Source organism: Aplysia californica, unplaced genomic scaffold (genome assembly GCF_000002075.1).
Source record: "Aplysia californica isolate F4 #8 unplaced genomic scaffold, AplCal3.0 scaffold00300, whole genome shotgun sequence".
In the NCBI taxonomy this organism is placed as follows: Eukaryota; Metazoa; Mollusca; class Gastropoda; order Aplysiida; family Aplysiidae; genus Aplysia; species Aplysia californica.
In genome coordinates, this window is record NW_004797570.1 from 151,774 (window position 1) to 169,077 (window position 17,304).

The 17,304-nt window shown below is 40.6% G+C and overlaps 1 protein-coding gene across 1 annotated transcript in view; it reads right to left on the reverse strand.

Annotated features, from left to right (window-relative positions):
- Positions 1 to 17,304, reverse strand: part of LOC101858418 (nuclear pore complex protein Nup133) — a gene marked incomplete at its 5' end in the record, with an annotated part of 50,755 nt that overhangs the window by 14,182 nt on the left and 19,269 nt on the right. Inside the window, 12 exon segments of the mRNA XM_013084528.2 lie at positions 1,855 to 1,930; positions 4,119 to 4,178; positions 5,493 to 5,617; positions 6,201 to 6,240; positions 7,143 to 7,276; positions 10,051 to 10,264; positions 11,121 to 11,249; positions 11,692 to 11,811; positions 14,772 to 14,871; positions 15,372 to 15,478; positions 16,495 to 16,601; positions 17,026 to 17,185. Coding sequence (XP_012939982.1) covers positions 1,855 to 1,930; positions 4,119 to 4,178; positions 5,493 to 5,617; positions 6,201 to 6,240; positions 7,143 to 7,276; positions 10,051 to 10,264; positions 11,121 to 11,249; positions 11,692 to 11,811; positions 14,772 to 14,871; positions 15,372 to 15,478; positions 16,495 to 16,601; positions 17,026 to 17,185 — 1,372 coding nt within the window.

Consider the following 17,304-nt stretch of genomic DNA (forward strand, 5'->3'; position numbering starts at 1 on the left):
AACACAAGGACCTGCTAAACCATGAGTTTTTAAAGCCACATACACTGTATATGTTCACTAAGAAGTGGCTTCTAGAGACAATAGAGTGGGGGGCCCTAAACCAAGAACAAACAGATATAGAAATTCATTCGTACCAACTGCAGTGAGGTTACTGAACACACAGTGCTACAAATGAAACACACACACACACACAGAGAGAGAGAGAGAGAGAGAGAGAGAGAGAGGGAGGGAGGGAGGGAGGGAGGGAGGGAGGGAGGGAGAGAGAGAGAGAGAGAGAGAGAGAGAGAGAGAGAGAGAGAGAGAATGTTTTACGGAGCGGGTTGTCCCAGCCCGTGAGACATGTATTTACTTGGCCTAATGTCGTGTCTTATTGTGCGTTTGCGTGAGTGCACCGTTAAGTCTAACTTTTGTAACGTCTACTGCCATTGTTAACGACCAAGACAAATTTCTCCCTGCGAAATGAATAAGATTGTCATTGTCAAATGTCATCGAGGAAATGATCCCTCTTTACAAGACAATCAAGGAATCATGAACACATTGCCATGCTCTGATCCATGTTATCTCGGCCTAGCGAAGATGAACATGGTATAGAATCTAGTCATAGGTTAAGATCTGCCATGAGAATGCAGACTGTTGAGGTGTAGGAAAGTCCTAGCCGCAGATTATCCACGAACAGACGTCTCATGGGACTCGACTACTGAAGTCTGCACTCTGGTGACGTTTAAAGGGCTGCGCATGGTGTATGTTCGACCTGAAGTGGCAATTTTTAAAAGAATTTTTTAGTTCTGATTCGCTATAGATCCAAACTGACGGAACTTATCTTTTCATGATTCCATTGGTCTTGAGGGCACCTAAGCATTCTCTCCATGCCGGGCGCAGAACTTACGAAATGTCAGGGATGGTGAGTTTGTGGAGAGGTAATGTTCAATACAAAAAGCTCTCTGCTCTTTACTAAACGTAACCATGGTCTAAGCAGGCAAACAAAAGTTGTGGAAAAAAATATCTGCAGACTTCTGTTGACTTGTTAGACTGCTGTAGCTTGCAATATGGCGCGATTGTTGCAACTTTTAGTGGTAGGCCTAATGCGAACTGGTGCGTCATGCTATGAAAATGGTGACAAGGTTGAAAATGGGCTGTTTTTTAAATCCACTATATAGAGCAAAACCATTCAATGGACTTATCTAAAATACATATCAGAAAAATCCCTTTTGGCTTCCAAATGCTATGTTCAAATCTGAAACGCAAAACTTCAGTATGGAGGACAATATCTACAAAACAAGTTGTAAAGTTGTTTTTTTGATCACCCTGTATATACACAAGGCCCCCTCCTCTTGGCTTCTGACTCTTTCTGCAGCCTTTCTACTGCTACTCCTTGGCTCCTTCTTATTGCTGTCTTTCAGCCACATGCCTGATCTTAAGGTAAGAAAGATCTACACCCAGCCTTCTCGGACAAGGCCGAAAAATCTCAGAGGTCCCCTGTGCAAGTTCCGCACATTAAAGATCCCTTGGTGGTCAAAAATTGATAAGAGTCAACTTTGGCCGCCACCCATGCAAAATTCAAAATTTCCTACCAACTGTAACTGCTTAATGTGTCCCTTACGTTCATATGACCTTACGCAGTTGCAATCACCATAAAACACTTACAACAACAAAAATACAAAAAAACACAAGGGAATTATACATTGTCACTATCTTACACGATGAAATAATACAGTTCTGTCTCACTCTCTCACACATGCACCAGTCACAAACTGCCTTATCCCTATACAAGCCCTGCCCCCCCTCCCCCCACCCCATCCGAGGGTTCCTAAGAAGGGCCTCTCCCTGCACAGGGAGTGCTCGTGGCAAGCTTACCCTCTATGGTGTCCTGTATACTCTCCTCAGCATTCTCAGCAGCCAGGCCAGCCAGCTTACTCAGGCTCAGCAAAGTCTACAGAAAAAGGAAAAAAATGTTAGAAGAGTATGTCAAGAGAACAGACGGGAAAGAGCTTACCTTACTATGCTTAATTTTTGAAAGTTGCATTCTCTTTTAAGAACTTTGAGTTTGAGTAAAAATAGACATATCGATACAATAACGGTCAGCTGAGAAAAAGTAAGAAGGACAGACATAAAACAGGAAAAGTGCAGAAGTAAAACCTACCAGTGTTGTTCTGTCTTTCATTTCTGACACATATAAGGGAAAGAAAACTCCCAGTAATGTTTGGTACGACTAACACTATGAGGCACATTTTTCTAAAACTCAACGATAACACTTGGCACCTTTAAAAAAGGGAGACACTGGACCCCCCAAGAAAAAAAGAAAAAGAAACGTTAAAATGAACCTACAACGGGAACCCATTAATCATCCAAAAGTCAAGAACAAACACATCAAATCAGCACAGTTACTGAGAAGAAGATTAATCAACAATAATAGAGACAGGAAAAAAAAAGTAAAGAGACTTTCAAAGACGAAGCAAAGACTCTGCAGTCATAGAGAAAGTTTCCTTTACTTGGTGGGCCACAAATTCTCGTTTCAGGCATTCTGAAAATCCACTGTACTTGAACTTATAAAGCCTTAAAAAATTCATGTCTATAACAAAGCTCATTCTTCCAAGGGTTCCAGAGCACAGTTGCACAGAGATGCCAACCACAGAAAACCGAAATGAGTATTGGGAAATATGAAAATGTGTATTTTCAGGGGAAAATGTGTATTCCCCATGACCGACCGACCCACCAACTAGTCATAGTAAAATGTTCAGGGTGTCCAGCAATATTTCCTGAAAAAAAATTACTAGCTCACCAGCTCGAAAAACGGAGCACACACACGCGTACAATATACATGTATCCAGTCAACAACATTTCAGTGTTCAGTGTCATACTGGGGTCTTGTCTGACTTAAATATTTCAGTCTACTATACTGGTAATATTTTCCTCTCATTATTATTATTGTATAAAAAATAAAACCTGCTTTGAGAGTTCAGAAGGGCTTAGAACAAAAATTTAGTATATCAAGAACCAGTCTGGGTGTCATGATTCATATTATGAACTGACAGACTCAAATTATTGCTCAAACTCAGAGAAAAGCGATAACTTGAATGCACTGTGAGAGTTGTAACAACTGTGGTAGGGCAAGATGCAGTGACACTGAAAATCTACCAGTCTTGAACAGAAAGCTACAACATACACTGTAGGTATAATTTACTATCACCCATCCAATGAAACGCGAACACATTATTTCAATAACACAGACTTGCAACGTATGAAGGGTCCCAATTCCGCACACGGCCTGCACCAACGCGTGCTTTGCAGAAAGCTCTAATCAAAATTCTGAAATGTGCTTCCAAGTTTTTGTCCTCTGGTGTTGCCTTCACACCCTCCCCCACATTATCTTAAACCCCCCAAAAATCAATTATCTCCTCCCCTATTCCGTAGTCCTATACTTCGCAAGGCCGTTACTCCCACCAAAGACGGTCTTTGCTCACACGATGCCGCATTTATTTATGACGGGAATGCGCGCAGGTTCAGTGACCGGTCACAATGGCGAGCCAGACAATCTAAAAACCGGACAACCCTTGTATTTTCTTTTCTTTTTTTTCCACAAGTGACAGCACAGAGGCGAGTCCGAGCATTGATTAAATTTTATTTGCACGCCGACATTGCGTTTATACTGCACAACCTGCATGTCACAAATATTGCGTTATCAGACAACGGCTAGCAAACTACTCGGTGGTAACGAAAGCGAAAGTAGATCTTGATTTTCCCGATCGAGCCTCGGTGTCACATACGCTTCCGCCTGCTGCCATAGCTGCCTATTCGCGTGAAAGTGAAACTCCAGACCGGGAAAAGCAGAACGAATATAATATCACGATCGCGACCGGCAAAAATGAACTTGCTGACCTTATCGAACTTGGTTTTCAAATATTCTAGTTCTGCAATACTGATACTATTTTGACAAAAGATGGGACTTGAGATAATCAGGTTTACTCACCCAAGCTGAATCACGTATTTTTCGCATTCCAGGATGCGTATTCTTTCAATAAAAGTCGTACTCGCGTATTTTCGACAAAAAATCGTACTAAAATATGTAAATCGTGCTGGTTGGCATCTCTGGTTGCATCTTTAATTCTAAAACTACCAACCTTTTTCTTGGACAGAAAGTTTCTTTCTGAGCCAGCCAAACTGGATAGTGCATTGTGGGCCTGAAACAGAACAAGACATTATAAGAAGGATGCTGTACATACTCTTTAACCAAAATGCTACGAGTTGTCCAGTAATTTTCTTTTGGAGTTACATTACTGTAATAATAAACAAATCGCCATGTCACCACAGGCAACATTACTGCAGATAAGTGCACCATCAAGTTTTGTCAAGAAGATACATACAAGCAGAAAGATGAAGGCATTCGATAAAATATCTTCCCTTACAGGAATCAAACTCATGTCTTTTAAATGCAAGGTTATTGTGAATATAATTACATCACAGACACATGAGCGCAAGCATGCTGATACTTAAAAACCAATGCTTACATTGTTAGTACCCCATGAAGGTTATCAAAATACTATAAGTACAGTTGTTTCTTTAAATGGGATGTTTCGTACTCCCAAAGACACAATTTTGATGTGGGTGCTTGGCGGGTGCTCTGGTGTAGTTTGCTTCGTCTTTCCTATCAAACATCTATCGTCCTTGTGACACCTCAAATCTTCTGGCGCTCATATGACTTTATGCAGTTGGGAGCGCCGTAAAACCTCTACTAAAACTTAAACTAAAAGAAGGCTGACAGAGAGCATGTGTGGGACGTCCGTCTTTCAAATTGCTCATCACTGACTCGTTGACTCACTCAAACGTTGTTGTTGTTTCTGTCCGGTGTCAACAAATGTCTCGCAGCTCTTTTTCTACTTGTCTCTGTCTGTCCTGGTGTGTGTGTTTGTTTACAAGTGAGTCTGTTGTGATGTGTGTGTGTGCGTGTTTGTTTTTTTGTTTGTGTTTCTCTTTGTGGTGTTGGGCTTGTTTGTGTTTGTCTATTGTAGTGTTTGTTTGTTTGTTCTATTGTGCTCTGGTGTGGTTTGCTCCTTCTTGCTTCTTCATTCCTATCAAATGTATATCGTCCTTATCTCCCCTCCTTCTTTTTTATGTTTGTTACTCTCTTGTTACACCTCTAATCTTCTGGTGCTCATATGACCTTATGCAGTTGCGAGCGCCGTAAAACCTCTACTACAACAACAACAAACAATTTTGATAATTTAGGAAGCGGGCTGTTAGGAACCTGCTGTAAGGGCCAACCTGAGCTACAAGGGACGCTGCATCTCAGCAGACAGATGGAGACACAAAGAAAAATACTTCCCAGTGGGACTGTTTGTTATAGTAAGTATTTTACGGCACTTGCAGCACGATAAAATCTAATTAGTGCAGAAGATTACAGCTCTCAAATCCCTGATAGCCAAATCCAGACGAGTCCCAGGAAATTCTTGACAGTTGACAAACGTGCATAAATGAAGTCGATCAGACAAACTTACAGCCAAAAAGTTTCCTCTGCCAACCTCGTGCAGCCAGCTGAGATAACGCACATTGTCTGCATTGAGGAAGTCGCTGAGCTCCTCACCCTCACCCATTCGCTCTGTCAGCAGGCGACCTCGCTTCCCTGACAAACATATGAATAAAACATTTGCAAATCTTTTGTTTTACTCAGCATATTTTTACTGTTTCTAACTCAAAAAAAGCACTAGACTCCGTGAGAAGAAGAGAACAGACCACTACCTACCAAATGCAAACAAAAAACATCTCACTCAATTCTTACCTACACAAGACCTGTACGGATACACCAGTCTTTCTTTTGTCAAAGCCTTTTTTTTCACAAAAACTCACTATCCTGTTCATTATCACAGTTTCAGATAAGAATGTCCTCTCAATTCTTGACTATCAAACTTTTCCACATAACTTTTTTCCTTAATATGCCACTTACTATTTAAAGAGGGACCAAGAAAAAAAGTGTTTATGTTGAGAGCAGAGAAACCACTGTCAACTATGTCATTTGCAAGTAGTATAAAATAGAGGAAATCAGAAGACCCAATATCTGTTTATAAACTTCCAAACACACTATTCAAGTCCCTGACATTTGACACTGAGTAAATAATTATTAATATTACATATTTCACTTTTGTTACTTTTAACAGAATGGTAAATTGAAATTGAAACAACACATGAAAAATTGCAGAACTGCTTACCTTCCCGCATGTACCAGTTGAAAACAAACTGACAAAAGCCCTGGAGAAAAGAAAACAAAGAGAGCCTTGAACATGTACCAATGGAAGACAAAAAGTGAGCAGAAAGAGGCAAAAGCACAGTCGGGAATGACACAGAGCAAGACAAAGAAGACAAAGAGTAGCTTCTGGACTGAAATACAAACCCAAACTTATTCTCAAAACTTCAATATCACGATAAAAAATTAGTAACATGCTAACAACAAAGTTGGTCAATCTAATTTCACACCTCTGGCTTCTGGACCAAGGAAAGTTTCCGTAGAGGCTCGCTACTCGAGCACTCTCACGGGCAGTCGTGAGATTTCACACCCACACTACACTGACCATCTGCATCGCTCAGGGCTCACATGATGGGGTAACATCTACCCCCTAATTGCACCCCTACTCCCCTTCTTCGCCCAGCGGCATGGCCATAGCGTTAGTTTAGAGCCAGCGGAACTAAACTTGCGAGTTTTGTTTCAAATCGGGGCTGAGCGGGCAAAGCATTTTTCGTCTTACACAGGTGAAATCCTCGGAAGGGAGCGGATTTTTCTTTCCGTTTCCGCGTCGAACAGGTTTCCGTTTTATACAGGTAATTAAAGAGGAATATATCAAGAGGGGAGCGGGGAAATTCCGTTAAGACAGGTTTCCGTTTTATACAGGTTTCCGTTAAGGCAGATTCGACTGTATAAAACAGACTTCTGAGCACCACCGATTTTGCTTGGTGCGTGCTAGACTATAATGATATACGCTGCTTTTCAAGAGACTGCAAGCTACTGAGTTACCATAACTGTTGACCTTCTTCAGCACAACCAACAGCTTTATGAAAATTTCGTAACACAAATGATCAGATGGATTATGATAGTAAACCTATCTATAGGTAACATTTTATACCAGAGCCATGTGGAGGAACAAACTGAGGCCTACCCTGTCAGCGAACTGCCTGCGATACCTCTGTAGCCGCTCCTGGTTGTCCGTCACGTCACAAATTTTCATCAGCATTTCAAAATCCTCAAACTTCTCTGCCAGGGAAGCTGCACGCTCATATTGTTTATGCTCCACTGGAAATAATGCAGAAAACAAGTCATTCCCATCTGATCATCTGAGAATAGGCTACTATCCTACAAGCATCAACAAAGTTTCGTTTAAAAAGCTGAAAAAATTAATAAGGTCTGAACAAGCTAAAAGTCTTCCATTTTCTCAACCCTGATGCAAAATTTTCGCATGACAACTTGTTCAGACCATCAGTTGCATCCAGAAAATCCCTAGAGATGTTTTCTTCGATTTTCTCAAAAAGTTAAAAAATTTTTGGGGTGGGGTTACAATACAGATGATTCTAACGATCTGTCTTTTCAATCTCTAAGGAAGTTCCCATGGTTATTTGTAAATGTTAAGGGTTCCAAATTTCAGAGGGATTTGTCTGTAGAACAAACAACCTGCTTATGAAACGTTTAAACAAAAAATATTTTTTGGAAATGGAACACCATTTTACTAGCCTAATAAGAATACACAAAATCCTTCTCACATTAATTAATAAATGTTATTACTAACAATTGCAGCAATTTTTAACAATATTGTGCTGAAGGTAAGTATGTAATTTGATTTACAGGACTACACCAGTTTGCAGACCTGAGATCCCCATCAGAATATATTAGTCAATCCCTTTTATTTACAGGAAACTACTCAAAACTGTATTTCGGACACACATAACAAAATTTGGTTGTCTCTGTAATCTTCCCTTAAAACAGCACTGTGACACAAGTGAAATCAAATTTTCTCTAACAGCCACCTGTCTAAAACATTCACTAGTACAAATGGCCACTTCTCATGTTTCCCCTGATACTTTTTAAATACTACTAATGGCCATCTGTCTATGTCTATTACAACCACTTTTCTCCTCAACAGTGAGTGGCCACCTTGGACAAATTTTTCTTGACTTTTATAGGAATGGTAAAAACACATGTAGATGTCATACCTGCCAACATTGCCTGGGCCAAAATCTGTAGTTGGACCCAAATTTTTGTCCAAAAATCTGTAGTTGACCTAAAAAATCTGTAGTAGGCTATATTACCTCTTGTCGCATACTTAATTTGGGACCCTTATTAATATTTTATTTCGACCCACATCAAATATGCATGATTGTGTTTGCGACTTCAAATGTAGAAAATGACAAAGAAAAAATGACAAAATATGAAAACTACCAGAGGCATTTACCCTATTAGTAGTTGGTGCAGTTCCTGTCCTATTCATACCTGCACGAACACACACACAAATGAACCAAAAAACCACAACCCCCCCCCCCCAACAAAAAACAAAAACAGAAAACAAAAAACAAACAAAAAACAAAAACAGAAGCAAAGATGAAGAAAAGGTGGGCCTTGGATGACTTAGGCCTAGCCTTGGCCTTTTGTCTTTGCAGAGTTTACAAGGAAAGAGTATGACGGATCCTGAGTCCACACAAGGCCTGCACCAACACACGTTTTGCAGAGAGTTTTCTAGATCTAGATCTAGAGGTAATCAAAAATTTAGAATACTAAATTTTGCTTCCAAGTTCAGTTTGTGTCCCCTGGTGTTGCCTTCACACCACCCACCCTCCCCCTCCCGCGAGTGTATCTTTAAAAAAAATAATCCTCCCCCCATTCCGGAGTCCTATACTACGCAGCGCTCAGACTTTGAATGAACTTTTGGTGACCCCTACAAGTGCCCGTGCTCACAATGTGATGGAAAGCGCAAGTTCATTGACCGGTCACAATGGCGAACCCGACAAGACGATTGTATTATAAGTATAACTTTCTTTTCTTTTTCACAAGTGACAGCACAGCACAAATATTGATTTATTTTCAAGGCGACACAGCGTTTGCCAAGCACAGCCTGCATGTTGTTACAATTAATGTTGCGTTATCAAACTACTACCAGCAAATTTCTGGGTGGTAACGAAAGTGAAAGTATATCTTGATTATCCCGATCAAATGTCGGTATCACACCCGCTTGCCACCATAGCCGCCTGTCTGCGTGAAGAAACATACTCTCGAGGGAGCCGAATGAATCACAATCGCGACCGGCAAAAATGAACTTTCGGGCGTTATCGGATTTGGTTTTCAAATGTTTGATAACTTTCTCAAATTCCCGGGGCCTGACAGTCACCCCCCTGCTCAATCCCGAAGTCGGTGGCTTCATCTCAAAATCGGTGGATCGGTAGTTTGACCCAAAAGTCGGTGATCTACCGATTTTTTCAGTAGGGTTGGCAGGTGTGAGATGTACATAGAATTTAAATTATTATTACTTTGATGAAAATTCAATATGAAGAGAAAAATAGTACAGACAATAACACATTTCACATCAGCTGCATCTTTCAACCAAATGCAGGAATTAATCTATCACTGACTTTTAGGGGTATAGATATATTCAAAGATGTGCTAAAAAGATCAACAACAATACAGATTAATTCTATATCTCCGGCAAGCTGCTTCCAGCGGCTCGCGGTCGGAACTACTGTGACGGTGAGCCGCTAAACGGCTCAGGCACAATCCCTTACGACAACTTCGACATCAAATTACTTTTCGGCAGATTTTTTTTACCGGAAGTTCATTCGTTAGATGAAGAACTATCATAATAGGTTCGCTAGTTTCAATTTAATGACCCATTTAGTGATGTTTTCGTCATTTTTTAGATTTAGTGACAAAAAAGGCCCCCAGCATAGTGGGTTTACCCCCCCCCCTCGGAGAAAAAGAGTTAATGTTTATTTAATCAGCAGCCTTATTCCAGATGGTTGGGAAAACTTTCGCATCTTTCTTTTGTTTTTTCTAAGTGTTATGTACATTTCGACTGGACTCACACAGAGGCAAGATGAGCTGGTGTCTCTCCTTCTGGAAGGTCTGCTCAAGCTGGTCGCAGCGGTCCTGGGCATCGGTCTGGGTGCGGAGAGAGCTGAGCTGACTGGCGTAGCCGTCCATGAGGAAGTCGGAGAGACCAACAATGTTCTGGTACAGCACACCCTGCACCTCCAGCTCTCGGGCCTCCCGCACTCCATCAGAAAAACTCAAAGCAATCTGAGGGATTAGATATAAGCAGATGAGACTGCATGAACAAAACAATCAGATTGTATTCTAAATACACTGAATAATAGGCACAGTATTCATAGAGAGAAAAGGGAGCCATTACACCTTGAGTATCAGCAGCAAATAATAATATGTTCAAATCTGGGGAAGTAGAGTCAAGTTCTTGAATGGTTTAAAACTTACATAGGAGCCTATAAAGAGAGTCGTGTCACCAATATATACTCTGAATTTAAAAATACTACACATTAATTAAGCTACATTTTAAAGCAAACACATCAAAAAGGTTAACCATGGGTTCCTTGATATTGTAGGCGAAGAAACAAATATGTTGCCATTTCGTTACTTGAAAGCTAAACAGTAAATAAGCCAATAGTATACCGATGTCCCAATATTGAAAGTAACCTAGCTGGAAACACAACAACCATGCTAGTAAGCTTTAGCTAGAAGATCAAACAATTTCAAACAGTATCTTGATAACAGAATGAGGAAGCAGAAGAGATCAAACTTTAACATCGGAGTCTAAATTGCAAGGCTAAAGACTCTTCACTGTCCCACGCAGAAAACATGAGTTCAATATCTGTACACGGAAAGGTTTTTTTTAAATCGAGTATCTCCAATCTGCCTGCTGGAATGCTATATCCAACTCAGCCCAGGCTGGTCCTGACATGCACAGGTGAAGTACAAACTCCCTAAATTTCTCAGTCATGGAAAATTCACAATCTAATAAATAAATAAACAAATAAATAAATGAATGGGTAAATAGAAATGTAAATAAATAAATAGATTAATTTTAATTAATTAATTAAAGAACCATTCAATAAAAAAATAAATAAATAAATAAACCCACCTGTTTCCTGATGGCATCTCTCATGCTAGCAGTGGCTGTCCAGGGAATGTACTCAGGAATCTCCTCACGGTCATCAGCGTACATCTCTGCATGAGACTGTCGATACTGGAGGGCACGGTGTAACATTGCCTAAAACGTAGATACATCTCAGCATGAGACCGTCAGTAGAAGAGGAAGCAACAAAGTATCATGAAATAAGGTTATCAATAATGAAATGTTTCATGGCAGTATCATGAACTTAGGTTGTCAACAGCAAAAGTCGCCGTGTATTATCACAAAATGAAACTGTTCACAGATGACCATGCCATGTAGCTCTCTGTGGTGAAACGTGTTAAAGAGACTGTTGGCAGTGATGGCTGAATGTGTACACTTATGACACAGGTAAGTGCCAGTACTTTGGAACTAGTGCATTCACACAAGTCTGCAGTTTAAGACCAGGGCAGGCCCACACGTTCCAAGACAAGGGCATGAGTCTGCTATTTCAGGCCAAAGCCAAGTGTACATATAATAATTATAAATGACATTTACATGGTGCTCAACCCCAATTAAAGTACACAGGCTCTGGACTCACCTCAAGTATTGAGTTGACAGCCATGACCAAGTGAAGAACAGCGCTGCTGCCTCTGTCACTGCTCAACTCCTCCTGCTCATAGTCTAGTAGCAGCTGGGTAATCTCTGGAACCGAAGACACCTACAGGAGGACATGAGAACAGGACAAAAACTAGGACACACAGGACAAAGAGATGAGGACATTTACGGCAGAACTGGGGGAATCTACAGGAGAACAAGAGATAAAAACATGAGATGGGAGGAGGTCGAAAAATGAGGGCTTCTATGGGACATGAAATGAGGACACATATTGGACTTGAAATGAAGACATGACTTGAAATCTACAGGTCATGTGATAAGGACAGGGCTGCCTACCTCAAAGTTCCCATTTCAGGTAGATTCAGGGTCATTTTCAGGTAGATTGGCCCAAAATCAGGTAGTACAAAGACAAAGAAGGGGAAAAAAAGATGATCGTTGCCCCATCGAACGCCCTTGCTTTCCGTGATATTGGGTAATTATATTTTGAAAACTTATTTGTGCATGTTTGTGTGTGTGTGTGTGTGTGTGTGATGCTCTCGCATGTGTGCGTGGGGAAGGAAGGGGGTGTATGGGTGTGCACAAGTTACGATGAACAGTGTGTATGAAAGGAGGCGAGGTTGTTTTTAAAAAAATGATTTTATGGACTATCGTTCAAGGCACCTATCATTCAGTATTGAATCTGGAATTGAGTGCAGGGTGATTGCCAAACTGACTTCAAAACCCCTAGAAATACCAATAGAACTAAATTAAAACATAATTTTCCCGACACTAGCATAGGACACTGATAAGTCCTTCGTGACTTAGGTATGCCTAAAAATGCAAAATGAATCCTGACCTGGGCCTGAGGAGCGGCAAGAAGAACATCAACTGCCAAAACCATGTTTGGTTTCAGCAATCACAGATTTTAAAAAGTATGCAAATGCAAGACAAAACTTATTTATAAAACCTTTATAGTTAGGCTCACGGCAGAGCAAAAAGTGAAAATAAAAGAGAGCGTGTACCGATAGAGCCGGAGCTGGAAGGACTGTGAGAGTGTGGGATGTAGCGATGCTGAAAACCTGGCAATCAGTGAACCACTGCATCATGGACTAAGTATTGATTTTTTTCAAACTGCTAAATCACAGTACCAGTATTTAATCAGCAACAAGCCATCATGATGCATAGGCATCCAACATACAGCTTTCCAAGGGTTGTAAATGGCATTTCCTCATTGCACCTATTCAATTTGTCATCACTGAAAAATCCGACAAATCCGGAAACACCAACCTTAATGAAGATACAATCATCAAGCCTGTGCTCAAATGTTCCCACATTTACGCACTCGATTGTCGAAGGTCAAAACCACTTCCATTTATCGTTTTCATTTAGCATCAGTTTCTTGCACCGCAGCCTTTTACTGCTGCCGAAGACTTTATAGCATCAAACACCTCCCCTCAATTCCGACGCCCTGCAACACACCTACTTTGAATGAACTTTGATAAAGGCTTTCCCCAACAACCACCGGCCGGTCCCTTGCTCATGCCGTACTCACGAACTCTCACAGGTTCATTGACCGGTCACGATGACGGCCCTGACAATCTAGAAATTGGAGGACGCATGTTTTCTTTTTCTCCCTTTTTTTGTCATTATAGCGACATCAGTGAGAATATCGATTTAATGTTTATGGCTACACTGTGTTTTTTACGCACAAACTGCAGGTTACAAATTTTTATTAACTGTAAATCTAACGTCAACGAACTATCATCGGACAATTATCTGAGCGGTAGCGAAAGTGAAAGTAGATTTTGATTTTCCCAATGGAGTCTCAGTATTACACCTACACTTCCGCCTGCCGCCACAGCCGCTCATTCGCGCGAAACGTACTCTCGGACTGGGGAAAGCTGAACGTAATATCACAAACGCGACCACTAAAATATGGAACTCAGAAGGCTTTTCAGATGTGGTTTCGAGGACTTTGTGCATTTTGCGATTTTTTTTTCAGATTCCCGGGTAATAAATTCCCGCAGTCCCCCGGCGTAGAATCCTTATTTGGTACTAACCAATTCTCTAGACCAAGACAGATTTTAGAATGTTTTGCTTCGATACCGCTTTTCCTTCTATATTCACAATTCTGTTTCCTGGATAAATGAATTAAATGCACAGATTTTCCAGCTGCAGCAAAAACTGAAGATAGACAGAAAGAAAGAATGAATGAAAAGAAGGAGGAAGTTTATCTATCGTGAGTAGACAGATTTCAGCTGATATGCACGTGAAAAACTATTGCCGACCGAACGGCACAGATAGACAATGGTCGAGTGTACGAAATGCGCAATCTGGCAGTTTCTCAAGTTACGGAGGCAAGTGCTGCTCTCTCTCTCTCTCTCTCTCTCTCTCTCTCTCTCTCTCTCTCTCTCAGCGCATGGAGTTGATAATGATATGATGATGCGGCAAGTACGGAACTTTCGGAATGTACGGATTTCCGTAAAAACAAAGAAGAATGGAAGCAATGCAGAATGTTGTTTTTTTTTGTTTATTCTCTCAGCATCCATCGAAAATCCGGTAGTTTTGACACCTTATCGGTATGTCGGTAGAACAGGCCCAAAATCGGTATCTACCGGAAAAATCGGTAGATTTAGGCAGCCCTGTAAGGACACCTACAGGAGGACAGGAGATGAGGACACATACAGGACATGATAAGTTTAGTTTTAGTAGAGGTTTTACGGCACTCGCAACTGCATAAGGTCATATGAGCGCCAGAAGATTACAGGTGTTACAAGAGAGTAACAAACATGAAAAAGAAGAAGGGGAGATAAGGACGATAGATGTTTGATAGGAAAAAAGGAGCAAACCACACCAGAGCACCCGCCAACCACCCACGGAGGACATGAGATGAGGACACACACAGAAGAAAGTGAAAAAAGGAGGACATGAGATGAGGACAGTTAGGGTAACATGTGATGAGTATATCTAAGAGTAAGGCATTAAAAGAGATCATAAACAGAAGGACATGAGATTAATAAATGTACAGAACATGAGGTAATGATATGAGATGAGGACATCTACAGACTGCAACCGGTCCCTCACCTCTCTATAAAACACATCTGGGGCTGTCAGAGCAGCAGGCACCTTCACATTCCGAGCCTTTAGAGCTCGACGAATACAGGTGTCCACCAACTTCTGATTCCTGATAAATAGAGGAGAGTTCTTGCATGAATGTGAGAACAAAGCCGTAGTACATTTTCCTCTCCAACAGAAAATAAAACTGGCTACATAAGAGCATTGCAAAAGTTTCTTTTTCTAGCCAAGAGAACATGAAACTATCAGTATAAGGATGTAGCAGAAGTACGTTTTGCTAACAACAGAAAATGGCTGAATTAACTTGGGGGGAAAAAAACAGTTTCCAGAAACACAGTAGATTAAAATTACAAAACAAACCAAGAGTGGCATATAAACGTATTGCAAAGGCAAACAAATAAACACAAAAACATGCCAAAATTTGTATTTCTGCGCCATTTACAATAAGTAAAATTTGACCTGATGAAAAAGAAATTCTAGAAAAATATTGGATTTCACGCAAAACCTATCTGCATTTTTAAACACGGAAAAAGAAACTGGAGACCTTTAATTTTATCAGAATACTTTGCAGGTCAGCCACTAGCTAAACGAAAGGCAGTAGTATCTTACTGTGTATGAAGTTCTCGCACAGCAATGGTAGCCTCCAGTTTCTCCACATGCTCACACAACAGCAGACGTGTCGGCATCACAGACTCTCGGATGTTCACGATACCCAGCTGACAAAATTCGGGGGAAAAAAAAAAGATTGGAGTTTGATTTAAAAAGAAGCACAGTGACATAATAACAGCCATTTACAGCAGGGAATTTTATATTTGTTTTTGTTTTTAATAAGAGTTCAAAATTTAGCTGCATGCAATGTAGTCAGACAGGGAAACATGGGAGTTTTAGTCTTAGTCAGAGTTGAAAGGCACTCGTAACACAAATAGGTCACATTAGAGCCGAAGATTAGAAGTGTTACTAGAGAATACTGTACCAAAAAAAAGGGAGGACAAATAAAGACGATTGATACTTTATAGAAAAAAAGGAGCTAATCACACCAGGGCACCCGCTTACCACCCACTTGAGAAAGTTTACAAATAAATGTTTTAGTAAAGATAAGCTCATTGACACAATAACAACTGTTTACAGCATTTTAAAAAAGCTTGACAGATAAAAACAACAGAAGGAAATAAAAGAAATAGGACTTTCTAGTGGCTCCCTTCAACCACTCACCTTAGTAATCCACCTTTAGGTTTTTTTAAGTTTTAGTAAGAGTTTTACGCCACTAGCAACACAATAAGGTCATATAAGTGCCGAAGAATAGATGTGTTACAAGAGAGTAACATACACCAAAAAAAGGAGAGATAAGGACAATAGATGCTTGATAGGAAAGAAGGAGCAAACCACACCTTTAGGTTTGAGTAAAGAAAAGTAAATTGGCATAATAAAAGTCCTTTAGTGCAAGTAAAGAGAATAACAGATAGACAGAAAAGACAGAGAAAAGAACAGAATTAGGACCTGCAGAGGCATCCTCCTACCATCCACCCTCTCTACTCCTGAGAACATGTCAAAAAAGACAAACAAGCCCTTAATTTTAGTAAGAATTTTATGGCACTTGCAAAACAAATAGGTCATATCATAAAAGTGCCACAGATAAGAGGTGTTACTAAGGAGTAACATACAAAGAAAAGGAAGAGAGATAAGGAGCAAACCACATCAGGGAACCTGTCAACCACCCACAACCAAGCCCTACCTGATTCCAGATGCCGTAGGTCTTAAGAAACTGGACAAACAAGTCATGAGCTTTCTGTTTGTCCCTCAGCTGCTGCAGGATGATGACAGAGGCACCACCACCAGACCCTAGGCAAGAAGAAGATAATTGAACTTTTTTTTTTGAGTAAAGAGAAGCTACTGATAAAACAGCGGTCAACAAGGGTTGAAAAATGCAAGACAAATAACACCCCACGGTAGCCTCAGATTCACAAAAATCAGTCCCTCATCCCAACAAGAAAAAGACCCCAGGCAGACTTTCACCAACAATACCATTGATTTTAATTCTTATGAACTTGGAAGTAAAAAATTAAGTTCTTGCTTGTCCCTTAAACATGCACAATTCTTTTACAGGTGTTATCCGTGAAAGAAATATCACAAACTCTTATAAATTCATGTGAAAAAGTGAGTACATTTACATTAGTAAATATGTAACAAAGTGGGTAGACATACATGGAAACATGTGAAAAGGTGAGTATAAAAAGTCTGGAAGACAATAGTTTGGGGCTATCACCTTCTCTATTGGCCTCTGCCCATCTGGGGTCAGCGCTAGGGTAGTCATCGATCAAGTCTCGGCTCACAGTGGCCACTGTGTGGTCAAGCTCTGACCCTTCAACTCCAGGCTGCGGCCGCGTCACCAGGCACAGCTCCTCCACCAAACTTGCAACTTGCTCCTAACAGCAGATGAGAAACACAAGGCAAAGTACAGTAAAACCAAACTACTCTAATGGCCATCTGTCCAACACGATCATTTATACAGGCAACCACTTCACATTTGACTTTCTTTTTATAT